At 32.1% G+C, this 16,705-nt stretch overlaps 2 protein-coding genes across 4 annotated transcripts in view; both read right to left on the bottom strand.

The window, feature by feature from the left end:
• The window catches only part of LOC132941836 (potassium voltage-gated channel protein Shaw-like), a 221,284-nt gene extending 210,298 nt beyond the window's left edge, over nucleotides 1-10,986 (bottom strand). For all 3 annotated transcript variants that reach the window (XM_061010035.1, XM_061010034.1, XM_061010037.1), the window contains exon 1: nucleotides 10,402-10,986. The gene's annotated coding sequence lies outside the window, so the exon portion shown is untranslated. The remainder of the gene's footprint in view (nucleotides 1-10,401) is intronic.
• A 125-nt stretch (nucleotides 10,987-11,111) lies between these two features.
• The window catches only part of LOC132941835 (mucin-2-like), a 33,708-nt gene continuing 28,114 nt past the window's right edge, over nucleotides 11,112-16,705 (bottom strand). Inside the window, exons 9-11 of the mRNA XM_061010033.1 lie at nucleotides 13,286-16,687; nucleotides 11,631-12,020; nucleotides 11,112-11,498 (exon numbers count right to left, since the gene is read on the bottom strand). Of these exons, the coding sequence (XP_060866016.1) occupies nucleotides 11,329-11,498; nucleotides 11,631-12,020; nucleotides 13,286-16,687 (3,962 nt within the window). The 3' untranslated portion in view covers nucleotides 11,112-11,328. The remainder of the gene's footprint in view (nucleotides 11,499-11,630; nucleotides 12,021-13,285; nucleotides 16,688-16,705) is intronic.

The following is a 16,705-nucleotide window of genomic DNA, read 5'->3' as shown; positions in this document are numbered from 1 at the left end:
ATTTAATACCTATGTGTATATATACGCGCATAATACGCATCTTTAAATATATTATGGCATTCTATGTATATAGGTATATAATATTTATACACACATCATAATATATATTTACATTAGGTACAAAATTCGGCTTACACACCTTATCGTTTTTGTACATATTTAATATTAAATATTGAATTTTAGTCCCAGAACACTGCATATAATAATAACAACGAGATAATATTATAGTAGAAGGAATTTGTTTTGCTGTTTATTGAAGTATAAAATATATTTTGTTTAATACTCCCAAAAGGTTAAACGCGGAAAAGGATGAAGTTATTCTTCGCGATACTTGTTGACGATTATTAATTTTCCTCTCGACAATAAAATGCTCTCAAGTCACGACCATTAATCTACAATTCATTTTTTATGCACCAAACGGCATTTAAATCGTATCGCGTTCCCTGAAGCGCTCAGCTTGTAAAAAACAAACGCACGTAATTGTATTGTCTATAAAATATAATATAATTAACTTCATAAAATGCCGAATAAAGAAAAATAAACCCGAAGATTTCATTAAAATTGAATTACGTTAGTGCGTTTACGAATAACAAAAAATAAAAAGTATAACCACAACAGTCATATTGTGTAAGTTTCATTATATCTATCACGTCTATACGATATGGGTTATCTCGAGCCAACAAAAAAGTACCAAGAAGTGATACACTGATGTGCTTATTATAATATAATGTAATATGATAAACCGTATCATTAATCGTCGTCGTGTCATTTATGTAAAATTTTTATTATATTATTTTTAAGATATAACTTCGGTAATATTATATATTATATTATAATCCTATAAAATTAGTATTTACTATTGAATTAAAATCTAAATTGTAATACCTGTAACCGTGTGATACATGACTTTTCAATACTATTATCATTTTAAAGAAATAATTTATTTTAAAACTTAGGCTGAATTCGTTGGCTTAACTGAAAGTTACTTAATCGTACTGTTTTTCTTAATAATGTCGAGAAGTTGTCCTTAAAACTTCCAAAAAATCAATTTTGTTCGTGATAATTTATTCGAACTTTTTTCTAAAACAATATAATATAGTGATAAATTAGAACATTATGTGCAAGTTTTCGTGCTATAGTTATGATAGTATATTAAAATATGTTTACGTAATACTATACATTTCTAGGTCTTAAAATTTAAAAAAATTATAATAAAATTAAAACAACTGTTTGACTAAATAATTATAATAATAAAAATGTTGAGTAAAACTACATCGGCGTATTATGGAAAATAATGAAGTCAAATCAATATTAATTGTTAAATATAAAAATGTACCTATATTGCCTACACGATACGCCGTTCAACATACAATATTATAGTATTATTAAATGTTCTCAAAACTAGGGTAGGATAATGTACTATAAAAAAAAAAAAAGAAACAAAAACAGAAACCAATGTTCTCGACTTTTGGATACATTGTTTAAAAAAAATTAGAATAGATAAACATTTGTAATTATGAATATATTAAATATGTTTTTGTTTAGTCGTAAATTAATTTAAAAGAATTTCGTTTTTAATTTTCAGCTTTTTTTTTCATTATCATCTAACTGTAACGGGATTTAAAAAGGGTTAAGTAATATTAAATTTTAATTAAAATCGGATATTAAAAAAACAGATAATATTATACGAACCGTCTACACTTTAAAACTATGTGATAAATTACACTAATGTATCTATGTATGAAAAACTGAAAATTAGTATACCTACATAGTATGTATCCCAGACAGCAATTTTTTGATTAATAATATTATTATAACATTGTAATAACGAATAATATTAGTATAACGTTATTATTACAAAATGCTGTCTGGGATATTACAGTATTATTGGGTTAATTCCAAATTATCGAAACTAACGTTAAACTATAGCTATCATATATAATTGTATTGTGTATATTATTGTACATATTATATACATTATAATAGACTAATAATTGTTATTTTGAAAGATGAATGTACCTATACCTGCTTAAGATAAGCGGAATAAACAGTAATGATAATATAATGAGCAAAATGATCAATGACTTAATAGATTTAAATGTCCACGTCAGTAGGAAACTACTGTATGATATTTAACTACGGTCGTATATATTATATATTATGAAACGGAGTGACAAAAAATATAAAGTTACATATTGTTATTATAAGGTCAGCGTCGTGATAGATCTACACAAAATCTCGTCCATATATATACAATATATACATTATATACGACGTATATCAACACAGCTTTCCGTATACGATGACGGGGATTTTTTATTAAATCGTCCGGCGCGACGAGAGGTTTATAATAATATATCAAATAAAATATACATACATAATGTGCACGTGCGTATTCCTACTGCGCCTATCCAATTGATCGGAACCAATTAAGTCCGATGTCCGCCCGCGCTCCCTCACACAAAACATATTACTTCTACACTAAATATAGCTGTACAATGTACATACATATACTTATATCTGTGTGTGTGTGTGTGTGTGTGTGTGCGTGTGTGCGTGTGTATATGACGGGATTAATCGAATTCTCTACTCCACGACCCGTCCTCATCATTTATATATATATATAGTAAAACTAATCTCGTTGTATCGCGTTTTCGTTCAACCGTCGTAGTCCGGAGCCGGTGCACGTCACGTGTAAACATCGTTTTATAATATAATATTATACATAATACAGTGTTTTCTACACAGCTCAGCTATCCATATTGCGCCGCTATAGAGTCACCCTCGCCCAAGCACCTGCCCCGAACGACCCACACCGACGAAATCCTCGTGAATTAAAAATACCTATACAAATATTATATACCTATAATACAGTGTATGCAAACAATGACATACATAATAGCAAAATAATCGTGATGTAATGCCACATGAGTATATTATTAAGTATTAATGATATTATCGCATTATGTTTGATTCATGATTATTAATCACTTGATATAAAGTAAGTTATTATTAGGTATTACCGTCTGAAATTATATTCGTTTATACTTTTTTTTACTCGTTGCTCAAATGACAATCAATTAATTATTTTTGAAGCTGTAACCCTTTTAATTACCTAATTATATTTAAGGTTATAGATCATGTCACAGAAATAATTAAGATAAATGATTGTATAATGCTGCAATTATGATTATATACTATGACCATAAGAATTTTGAAAAATCTTGACGGACATTCTTTTCTTTGATAGCAATTATTTAAATAGGAACATTATTGAGTTTGTTTTATACATTATGGTACACTGTATTTGTATATATGATACATTTTATGGGTAACAATAGATTTCAAGATTTAACTCATATAATAGTCATATTGGATTGGTTAAAATTACCTATACCTAGGTGCTTGAAAAATAATAAATCATAATATCAATTTTTTGAAATTTCTTGCAATTCTTTAAAATGTGATGGCCGTTTTCTAAATACAATGTCGGAACGATTATTCTTAAAATACAAATTTCAAATTATAATACAAGTTCAGGGATGGTATAGTACATCACTTGAGGTATTTTAGTTTTGAAATACAAAATACATGGTTACTGGGTGTTTGAATTAAGAAATGCAAAATACGTATATAAAATTTTTTTACCAATATATATATATATTAAAAATGTTGTTGAAATAATATTCAAATATAATTGAAATAAATAATTTTAAATTGTTTTCCTTTGAAAAAAAAAAAATGGGATTAATCCAGAAAATTTAAATGACCGCTCTACCAGAGCTGATGGGCCTAATCTTGTGTTATATTTGCTAAACATTTTCTTACCTCATATGGTTCACATGAAACTATCATTACCTACGTAACAAATATTAATTTTTCTATTTTAAAATTGATTATTTGCTAACCTGCAGTCTTCAGACAAATAGAATAACATTGATACAATTTATTTTATTATTCGTTTTTAGTAATATTCAAGTAATAAAAAAAATTATTTTGTATTTGCAAAATGTATTTCAAATAGCAAAAATATACCTATGTAAATCTTGTAAACAAAATACTGGGTCACAAAGTATTTTAAATGCAAATTAGATAATACAAAATTTATTTCAATTACTGCCCTGAGTATAACACTGGCTTTTGCACGAAACAGAGCAAACCACAAGCATAAAACACTGATGAGAATTTTTTTATTTTTATGAAATTCTTTTAAAAAACTGTGTATATACGTAGTTATTATTGACCATATATCGTCTGTGCACCAAAATACTAATTACGATTTATCGTCACAGTGACATGATAAGAAAAATATTTTACTTAAATAGAAACTATAATGATTACATTCCTGATCACATCACAAAATATGTACAAACTCGGTATGGACTCAGCTCTCTGTGGGGAATTTTGTGACTATAGTATAGTGTGCTATATATAGCAGTGTTCGTATACATGTAATTCATTATTTATCAACCATCTTCTCACTCTTCCCTCAACAAAAAGTAAGACTGGAACGAAGAAGGTGAATTAATCGAATAAACTTTTCGCCAATCATAGGGTGAAAAAAATCGTTAGCCGAAATAATGATGAGACGGTATGGGCGCTTGCAGATATCAACCATTCAGAACTTACCCACACTAATGTTCGGAATTTTAGCTGTGCTACTTTTGTTTTTATTTATACGTACTATATAATATATTATGTATGTATGCAATGTAACAATGTACCTATATGTATTTAAAACATGATTGGGAAAACAATTTTATCGTTTTTAGGTTGGAATCGACCCCGTCAGTTGCCCAAAGCCTGGAAAAAACATATTTTTTAACTCGTTAACATAATAGAACATAAAAGTTAAGTTTAAACTTAAAAGTTGGTTTTATTATTTTTAACTCGGTAGTGCAGTGTTCAATTTACAAGTTATACATGAAAAATATAATCAACAATTAATTTGGTTTAAAATGAATAATTACATTTTTTTTAAAACTGAATATTCCAAATCAGTAATCATTACAAACCAATTCGATAAAAGCATATAATACTATACACAAAAATAGAAATGTATATAGTAAACATAATACATAATATACGACTAATTCGCGAAAAAAGAACAGAAAGAGAGAAGCTTATTAACTAAAATGATAAAGAATAATTTTTGATTAGTTAAGTAATTTGTAAGAGATCATGGCACCGACGTCTCTCTTTATACGCCGAGCTGTGTTATCTGGTAGTGCTGCTGTTGTTGTGCAATTTTAAATTTGTATGGGTGAGAATGTAATTATCTATGGAAATCATTTATATAGTTGTATACTTGTATAGTTATATCTTATATACCTAGTACCTAGCTACGTTATTTTAATCCCTATTTAAATCCAGGAATAATGCATTTGACATTACGAAAGTCTACAGTTTAATATATTTTACTGTTCGCAATACTGCATAATAGAACATTATATTATATTATGATACCATTGATTATGTATTATTGAGACTTATATTACCACTATCCAATCGTAAGTTATGTTTCTAAAAAAAACAATAATTTTTACAAAATTAAATACATTATATTATTATATACATTTTATCTATGGTATATGTGTCTGGTATATATTCGTAAAAATATTAACTTAACATGACTATGAAATTAATTAACTGATTAGTAATCGCATATTGTCATGAACAATTTAACTCACAAGTTAGACAAAAAAGTATCTTGTTATGAAAAATAATTGAAAACAACTTAAACTTTTGAGTCGTTTAGGTCCAGCGATACCCAAAATTAATGCCCTCCACCCGGACATATTATAAATATTTATTTTAATCGTAGCAATAATAAAACCGGGCTGCCCGGACTATCTCTTACAATCGTCGGAGAGAAACGGTTCCCTATAAACACCATTAATTATTAATTATTGCTAGTTATTTCTTATTATCGATTGTGCCGCGAAAGAGCAGGTACAGTCACTCTAGGCCATAAAAACTGGATAATGTCTATGGCCGTATATCGATGATCTTGGGTCATGTAGGACCGCTGTAGAGCTTTTTGGTATAATGAAATTAATTTTCATCTCCCACCTCCACTCCACTCCACCACACATAACCCTTTAACCATGACAACATTCGATTATATTACATTATGCCACTGTCCAACGAAGAAACGATAACAATTTAAATGCTATGTGTCTTTATATTTCTTCATATCACTTCGCTAATCTAAGATATTTATTTTGATACACATTTTGATAAAACAAAAATATATCGTACGTCACGTTTTGAAATTAAAAAAAAATTAACGAGTTTGCGGTTTATTTTTATGATTTATTCAGTCTTTGAAATCTGCGTGATAACGGTCTGGTTGATCTAGAATTCTAGAAACAGTGGTATTATTTAAATTTATAATCACACCACCACAGTAAATAGTTTATTTTGTATATTATGCATTTTTATATTTCATATTATGCAAACAGTTTCATCACAAAAATTGGAAAATGTGGTTCATTATTGCTGTAATATAATATGTTTCTAACAATTGTGGGTCAAATAAGAAAATCTTTTGTCAACATTAATTAATTATGGTTTAGGTTTCATTGGCACATATTGAAATTAAATATAATTCAATTTAATATCAATATAAATCATATTATAATATAATGATGGTTTCATTTGTTTTCATTTGAAATTCAATTATATTACTATTCGATTTGAATTTACATTTATAATTTTATGTATTGTAAATAATGTTTTTAATTATACTTTAATTATAATGACATAACTTTGACTGTCTGATAATTCAATTTTAAATAATATTTATACTTACACAGTTATTGTTTGTTTGATATTATGCTTATACACTAAATCCAAATACAAATTGTATAATGAAAAATAAATTGAACTAGATTCCTCAAGGAAAATTAAGAAAAAAACTATTCTCAGCGGAGCTATTTATTAAGCCCACGCTTGTAGATATTTTGTAGTTTCCTTAAATCTTTTTAAAAATTATACATTTAGTATATATTATATTCTTTACATTAAGAGAACTACAACAGATAAAATAGAAAAATAACCTCTTCAAAGTAGGTAGTAGGTAGGACAGGTAGGTACTATAATTTAGACTATATATCCAGATTCATAAAGTTGCTTTGAGAAGAATTGCTCTTTGAGCGTTTTATCCTGCACGAAAAAATGTTCACAGAAAAATATTTAAAAAAATATATAGATATATCGTTGTAAAGTCAATATTTATTCACAGAACTTAGAAACCTTTTTTGATGAAGTTTACCTAATAATATAGGTGCCATCCGAAAGAGTCTTTGCATTCAATATAATATCTATATTTAAATACTTTTTTTCTAGTTTAATTACTAGTTTATATACTATTAATTAAAACAAAAAAAAAATGTAACATTGATATTTATTCACACATATTCGTACGTTTTATAATGAAAACACAACGAGACTATACAACGAATGGTCGATATTTTTATTAATAACTTAATTTTTTAAATGTTAATCTCTGTACTGTGTTATTGCTACCGATTTTTTATTAATTCTTTTACATCCATCGATGCCTCAAGCTGGAAATTCAAATTTTATCAGCTATACTTACCTACCTATATTTGCCACCATTTTCACACAAATATTCGTATACTATATAGTAATTTACCTAAAGTGCCCTCACAAAATATAGAAGCGTCGCTTAGAACCCTACAGGTTATTATAGAACCCTTACAGTAATGTTGAGCAACGGATAGAGTGTGCCGGTATAATATTTTATTCATTAGTGATTGTTTATGATAAATCAATGACCTGATGAAAAATTAATCCTGTCAAGGGTATAGGTATTAGGTATCCTCAAGTAAATCTTAGATGCATGTTACTTCTCAGCCTCTCGGCGTCAACAAAAAACCACCCTACAATCACCACCACCACTGCCACCACCACCGCTACCGCCGCCGAAACCACTGACACCACCATCACAGGTTTATCGAATCATTAATGCATAATATTCCTCATATAATATAGTAACTATAGGAACGACTGAAATTAAGTACTTATTAGCTGTGATGGCTACTTACGCGCGCTCACGAATCGTCGTGCTGAATAATATAGATAATTGGAGGTTATCAATATTTTACGTTGATTCAAAGTTTCCGATTTGCACTATTTCGAGCCATCTCTATACAATTATTAAATGGGTCACGACAATACAGACATAGGTGTGATGTATAGGTATAACCATATTTTCATTTGTTTCTATCGAGTAGGTAACGCGTAGATCAATAATAATTGTTTACGGATCTCAAAGTTCATAAAATAACGTTATCCATACAATATACATATAAATCAAATGTATGCAAAACAGTCAAACAAAAAAAAAAGTATAATAGTAAATGAAGCCGATTGCATAGTACTTATGCTATTGATTATGCATAGTTATATTTGTGTTTTAATTCCAAAATAACATAAAATATCCATGTATTTGTACAATACAACAAAATATTTAATAAATATACTTTTTTATACAAAGCAGACCATAATCGACACGGACTAATCAATATCAACATCAGGATCACCGATGGTATTGGATATTACTTCAGGAGGGTTTAGTGTATTTATTTATGGATAAATGATCTATTATCAGCTGATATGAAATTACTTTTTATGCTAAGCAGACCTGCCATTTTTGTTTTTGTTTATGCAAGAAACTTTTTTCATTAAAGTATATCTAAAAATAGTAATTTAAAATTTGTTCGCAGTAGATACACAATGCATTATTATGTAAAAGTAAATAGTTATACATAGGACATAGGTACAAAGGTACTTATCATGAACGAATTAATTAACTTAGCGAGCAAAGCGATCGGCTTCGTGAATACCTATATATAGTTAAATTAATTTTTTGGGACTTTTATATTAGAACAATATTTGTCCTACCATAGTTAATACTGAAACGACACCACTAAGGAACAATATTGCGATATTATCAGATAACAAAAATGCACATTAAAAATATTCAAAACAATTATAATATATTAGATACCCGTTGAGTATTGTCCTTTGATCACATATTAGATACCTGCAGTCGGCTGGGTATTGTATCAGCAGTGTTTACGTGGTCTGGGTCTTGCTAGTTTCTGTCCTATTGGCAATTCCTCTCTACTTTCAATTTCACATTTATTTCGTTAACAACCCCACAGGTGGCCCTTTTGAACATTTCCCCGGTCCGAGTACGGTTTTGAGCACGTACGACACAACCACGGTTTGTTAAGGTTATGCACGTGCGTGGATTATTTTGTTAAATCTAAAATGTGTGCCTATGCACATCCTTTGAGAAATTATAATTGTGTTTTTCTTGAATGGATTCATTTGTTAGCGGCGATGGTAAGGTCCTCTTAGCTACTACTGCAGCTGGACGCGACTTGTCTCGCGAAGAGTTCAACAACGGTGTTGAAACGTGTTGAAATTACTAAACACTACATTTCAAACTTTTGAACTCCTCACAACCACATTTTTGAATCCCAAATTTAGCGATTTATCTCAAAATAATTTTCCAGCTTAATGTTATAATGAAGTTTTGAAAGCCACATTTATCTGTAGAATTTGTGGTTATAATCAGCAAAATTCCGTTATATTTAAACTTACCGTGACAGATCGATTAACGAGACAGGACAATAAGTTAAAAAAAAATTCTATACATTCTTGGATAAATTGATAGTTACGATTTTAATAATTGAAAATAGCTATTTAAATGCTTTTTGTATTAACCTTTTTTTACAACCTTTACATACATTATACATAATTAACTTCAATTCTAACCTATTCCGTATTAAAATATTTACACGACGTACTTTTCACATGTGCTAGTTTATCATTGCCATAAATATGATTATAAATATAATATTTGTTTCACACAGTCTTAAATAGCCAAACATTTCTAATCAAAAGCTTTTTACTTATATAAAAAATAAAAAATTTTATCTATCTGTTATCACAATTACATAAGAAAACTGGAAGTGTTAAATTATTTTTTGCTGTCATTTATTTCAATATTTTGTTCTAGTCGACAAATACTAATAATTATACAACACCTATATTTAATGGTAATTTTAATAAACAAAATAAAAATAAATATTAAAGAGGCATTCGAAATTATTATTACAATACCAACTAAATAATACAACGCCTGAAAAATATTAGTCCCTCGAAATTCTTAAGATATATTTTTATATTATAATAATATTATGTGTTTGAATGTGTGATTTTATATTTTATTAAAAACATACAAATATTTTATTATTATAAAATATTGAGTACCGTTAGTAAAACATATATGAATTATTTATTTCATAAATTAAAAGATTGCTAATTACTATTGTTTGGGCATGTAATTAAAAAATAACTCACGTTGGCGAATGCGGACATTATTTTCTTTCTTTTTTTTTTCTCTTAGTCCAAAATAGTTTGACAAATTAAAAACATAAATTACCTAAAAATATGCACATTCTGTTTTTGACACAACGTCCTTTTTACGCGGATAGACCTACGTTTGAAAATTACGTTGTATTACTGAACGCACTTTACACGGTGGAATAAACTTTAACTTCGGCAGGCGGTTGTTTCGAGCCGGTGTATTCGTTCGGTACTGGGGACTTGTACCAAATAGTGTACGCCGCCACCAGCGCCGTCGCCGCTCTCGTGGTCCAATCGTTCAGATTTTGGTTACCACGGTAACGTCTTCATCGCTGTCACCGCTGCAGAAGTTTGTGCTAGTGGACGGAAATATGGTATATTTAGTGATACCACTGACGGTATAACATAGTGTGGTTATTAACAATAATTTAATTAAACCCGAAATTCCGTGATCGTTTACAAGTGAACCCAAGGATTATTAATTACCATTAATTTGAAAAAATTGGTAAATACTAAATATATAATAATATACTATAATAACTAAAACCAAAAATTATGAAATAAAAAAAAACAGGGAAAACAACAAAATATATATGAATTTGATCCAAAAGCGTAATAATAAAGGATTATATTGGCATCAAATTAATGAAATAACTACAATACTTTATCAATGGATAAAACAAAAATAAATAAATTATCGGTAGTAAATATCAAAAAACATTTAATAAAAAAACATAAAAAACATGTATACAAAGTATATGAAGTTAACACATTGAACATTATTATATAGTGGTAACGATGATCGGTAACAATATTTAATACAAAAACACTTGAGCAATTTAAATAGGGCATACATTTGAATAGGCTAATTTAAAAATCAAAATGTCATTACAAAGCAATTATTTTAAATTAACAATAAAATTAACGTTTCTTTTGAGATTCCTGTTCATTTTGTAGTTCACGTAACACATCGTCTCCTATGCTGTCTAATGCATCCAAATTTTCGTTACCAATTTCATTTTTCAACTCTGATTTTAAATGTCGAATACCAGACTCTACATCTCTCCTCTGTATATTAAAACCATTTAAAGCTGTAAACAAACCAAAAAAGGTATGAACTATAAATAAACAGATACACATAATATACAACTATAACAAAATATTGTTTAGATTCATTAATAAATTAAAAAGAATAATCTAAGGGAAAGGAATGATTGTTTTACCTTTATTAAACAGCTCCAATTGCTGCTGACCACCAAAACTATCGTCTGTAGATATGTATGATGGATACTGTGTAGTAAATTCCTGTATGAATTTATTATTTCCTTGTTCATTCAATGTTTCTAAAGGGGGTAAGTACGTAGGTGGATATTGAGTTGAAGAAGGAAATTGTGGACAGCGAGGATCAGTGGAACCGGGATAACATATAGGTGGTGGGATAGGTTTAGGGGTTGAATTATTACACACACAAACAAAAGGTGTTTGAACAAGTGTAATTTGTGGACATCTTGGATCAGTTGATCCTGGATAACATACTGGTGGCGCTGGTGTAGATGGTGAGGGGTAGTAAGTTGGTGGCAATGTTGGTTTTGGACATCTTGAGTCGTTCGAACCTGTTTAATTTAAATTTAAATGGGATAAAATATTATATAAATCTGGTTAGGTGATACAATTTTTTTATTTAAAGTTGAATTCGGAATTTGTTAGAGTATTAATATTTAAATGTATAAAAACAATTGCATGTAATTATTTAAATAAGTATACTTTTTAATTGTCAATTTTATTTTATATTGTTAAAAATATCTATAAATAAAAAATTTGTTGAAAAATTATATTTTCACTTTTTTTAAAATAGAATGTTGATTAAAATTATTAAAATTTGTATAATTTAATATTTAAAATTTGTTAAATAAAAACATTTTATTCGATTTTTTATCATTATTCATTAATTAAAATATTTTTTTAGAAATTTACGGGTACAATTACATAATTGTGTATGATTTTCATTTTGAAATTTTAAAAGTTTACTTTTATTTAATCGAGTTTTAATTTAAATTTCAATAGGGTAAAATGAATAAACTAAATTATAAAATTATATGTAATAATTATATTAATTATTTATATATAATAATATATTGTTATTATTAAATTAAAAATTGTGTATTTTAATAATATATTAAACCATATTATTATTATTATTTTATCATAAAATTTTATTTAATTAAGAAAATAGATGAGATTTTTTGATTGTTGATAAGTTCTTAAAGGATTTTAATAATACTCAGTATTAAATATTAAAGTCAAATAAATTTAGATTCAATTATTAATTTAAGTATAAAATAAATATGTGCGACTGTCATGTTGTGGTTAAACATAATATACAAATAAAATAGTTTCTTTATTAGCATTAAGTATGCTTTATAATTTAATTTTTTTTTAATAAAGTAAAACTCAACTAAGAATTATTATTGTAATTATTTCATTTTATTAAATTTTAATTAAAAATGATTGGATACCATATTATAAAAAATTTAGATGAATTTACTAAAAAATTAATAGTTACATCCTTAAAATTTAAAAATTTGGTGGTATTTTAGTGTTATTAGAGGAACCTGTTCTTTCAATTGATAGTCCACGATTAATTTTACTTAGTTTAAATAAGTCATATCATGCTGTCATGAGTATATTTAATAATTTATATTATATTCCTCGTCTTATATGAATATAAATTGTAATAAAGAAAATTGATGCTCCATAAGCGTAAAATGAATGAATTAGTCATACGAAATTGATAATTCGATTTACATTCTTTGATATTTTATTTTTGGATTTTATATGAAAATTAGAAATACATTGGATTTAATAATAAATGTATTACCTGGATAGCAAACTGGTGGTGCTGGTGTAGATGGTGAAGGGTAGTCAGTTGGAGGAGGTGATGGTTTTGGACATCTTGGATCAGTTGACCCTGGGTAGCATACTGGTGCTGGAGTGGTTGGTGGCAATGTTGGTTTTGGACATCTTGAGTCGTTGGAACCCGGATAGCATACTGGCGGCGCTGGTGTTGAAGGTGAAGGGTAGTAAGTTGGAGGAGGTGATGGTTTTGGACATCTTGGATCAGTTGATCCTGGGTAGCAAACTGGTGCTGGAGTGGTTGGTGGCAAAGTTGGTTTTGGACATCTAGAGTCGTTGGAACCCGGATAGCATACTGGCGGCGCTGGTGTTGAAGGTGAAGGGTAGTAAGTTGGAGGAGGTGATGGTTTTGGACATCTTGGATCAGTTGATCCTGGGTAGCAAACTGGTGCTGGAGTGGTTGGTGGCAAAGTTGGTTTTGGACATCTAGAGTCGTTGGAACCCGGATAGCATACTGGCGGCGCTGGTGTTGAAGGTGAAGGGTAGTAAGTTGGAGGAGGTGATGGTTTTGGACATCTTGGATCAGTTGATCCTGGGTAGCAAACTGGTGCTGGAGTGGTTGGTGGCAAAGTTGGTTTTGGACATCTTGAGTCACTCGAACCTGGATAGCATACTGGTGGTGCTGGTGTAGATGGTGAAGGGTAGTAGGTTGGAGGAGGTGAGGGTTTTGGACATCTTGGGTCATTGGAACCTGGATAGCATACTGGTGGTGCTGGTGTTGAAGGTGGAAGGTAGTTAGATGGAGGAGGTGATGGTTTTGGACATCTTGGATCAGTTGACCCTGGGTAGCATACTGGTGCTGGAGTGGTTGGTGGTAATGTTGGTTTTGGACATCTTGAGTCGTTGGAACCCGGATAGCATACTGGCGGCGCTGGTGTTGAAGGTAAAGGGTAGTAAGTTGGAGGAGGTGATGGTTTTGGACATCTTGGATCAGTTGACCCTGGGTAGCAAACTGGTGCTGGAGTGGTTGGTGGCAAAGTTGGTTTTGGACATCTTGAGTCGTTGGAACCCGGATAGCATACTGGTGGCGGTGGTGTTGAAGATGAAGGGTAGTAAGTTGGAGGAGGTGATGGTTTTGGACATCTTGGATCACTTGACCCTGGGTAGCATACTGGTGCTGGAGTGGTTGGTGGTAATGTTGGTTTTGGACATCTTGAGTCGTTGGAACCCGGATAGCATACTGGTGGCGCTGGTGTTGAAGATGAAGGGTAGTAAGTTGGAGGAGGTGATGGTTTTGGACATCTTGGATCACTTGACCCTGGGTAGCATACTGGTGCTGGAGTGGTTGGTGGCAATGTTGGTTTTGGACATCTTGGGTCGTTGGAACCCGGATAGCATACTGGCGGCGCTGGTGTTGAAGGTGAAGGGTAGTAAGTTGGAGGAGGTGATGGTTTTGGACATCTTGGATCAGTTGACCCTGGGTAGCATACTGGTGCTGGAGTGGTTGGTGGTAATGTTGGTTTTGGACATCTTGAGTCATTGGAACCCGGATAGCATACTGGCGGCGCTGGAGTTGAAGGTGAAGGGTAGTAAGTTGGAGGAGGTGATGGTTTTGGACATCTTGGATCAGTTGATCCTGGGTAGCAAACTGGTGCTGGAGTGGTTGGTGGCAAAGTTGGTTTTGGACATCTTGAGTCGCTCGAACCTGGATAGCATACTGGTGGTGCTGGTGTAGATGGTGAAGGGTAGTAGGTTGGAGGAGGTGAGGGTTTTGGACATCTTGGGTCATTGGAACCTGGATAGCATACTGGTGGTGCTGGTGTTGAAGGTGGAAGGTAGTTAGATGGAGGAGGTGATGGTTTTGGACATCTTGGATCAGTTGACCCTGGGTAGCATACTGGTGCTGGAGTGGTTAGTGGTAATGTTGGTTTTGGACATCTTGAGTCGTTGGAACCCGGATAGCATACTGGCGGCGCTGGTGTTGAAGGTGAAGGGTAGTAAGTTGGAGGAGGTGATGGTTTTGGACATCTTGGATCAGTTGACCCTGGGTAGCATACTGGTGCAGGAGTAGTTGGTGGCAATGTTGGTTTTGGACATCTTGGGTCAGTTGATCCTGGATAGCATACTGGTGGTGCTGGTGTAGATGGTGAAGGGTAGTAAGTAGGAGGTGGTGAGGGTTTCGGACATCTTGGATCAGTTGACCCTGGGTAGCATACTGGTGCTGGAGTGGTTGGTGGCAATGTTGGTTTTGGACATCTTGAGTCGTTGGAACCCGGATAGCATACTGGGGGGGCTGGTGTTGAAGGTGAAGGATAGTAAGTTGGTGGAGGTGATGGTTTAGGACATCTTGGGTCATTGGAACCCGGATAGCATACTGGTGGCGCTGGTGTTGAAGGTGAAGGGTAGTAAGTTGGAGGAGGTGATGGTTTTGGACATCTTGGATCAGTTGATCCTGGATAGCATACTGGTGCTGCCGGTGTAGATGGTGAAGGGTAGTAAGTAGGAGGAGGTGATGGTTTTGGACATCTTGGGTCATTAGAACCCGGATAGCAAACTGGTGCTGGAGTGGTTGGTGGCAAAGTTGGTTTTGGACATCTAGAGTCATTGGAACCTGGATAGCATACCGGTGGTGCCGGTGTAGATGGTGAAGGGTAGTAAGTTGGAGGAGGTGATGGTTTTGGACATCTTAGATCAGTTGACCCTGGGTAACACACTGGTGCTGGAGTGGTTGGTGGCAATGTTGGTTTTGGACATCTTAAGTCATTGGAACCCGGATAGCATACTGGTGGCGCTGGTGTTGAAGGTGAAGGGTAGTAAGCTGGTGGTGGTGATGGTTTTGGACATCTTGGATCAGTTGACTCTGGGTAGCAAACTGGTGGTGCTGGTGTAGATGGTGAAGGGTAGTAAGTTGGAGGAGGTGATGGTTTTGGACATCTTGGATCAGTTGACCCTGGGTAACATACTGGTGCTGGAGTGGTTGGTGGCAATGTTGGTTTTGGACATCTTGAGTCATTGGAACCCGGATAGCATACTGGTGGGGCTGGTGTTGAAGGTGAAGGGTAGTAAGCTGGTGGTGGTGATGGTTTTGGACATCTTGGATCAGTTGACCCAGGGTAGCAAACTGGTGGTGCTGGTGTTGAAGGTGAAGGGTAGTAAGTTGGAGGAGGTGATGGTTTTGGACATCTTGGATCAGTTGACCCTGGGTAACATACTGGTGCCGGAGTGGTTGGTGGCAATGTTGGTTTTGGACATCTTGAGTCGTTGGAACCCGGATAGCATACTGGCGGCGCTGGTGTTGAAGGTGAAGGGTAGTAAGTTGGAGGAGGTGATGGTTTTGGACATCTTGGATCAGTTGATCCTGGGTAGCAAACTGGTGCTGGAGTGGTTGGTGGCAAAGTTGGTTTTGGACATCTTGAGTCGTTTGAACCTGTTTAATTTAAATTTT

This window comes from Metopolophium dirhodum, chromosome 3, assembly GCF_019925205.1.
Source record: "Metopolophium dirhodum isolate CAU chromosome 3, ASM1992520v1, whole genome shotgun sequence".
NCBI classification, from domain to species: domain Eukaryota; kingdom Metazoa; phylum Arthropoda; class Insecta; order Hemiptera; family Aphididae; genus Metopolophium; species Metopolophium dirhodum.
Note: the sequence above shows the minus strand (reverse complement) of the source record. Positions and strands in the feature narration are given on the sequence as shown.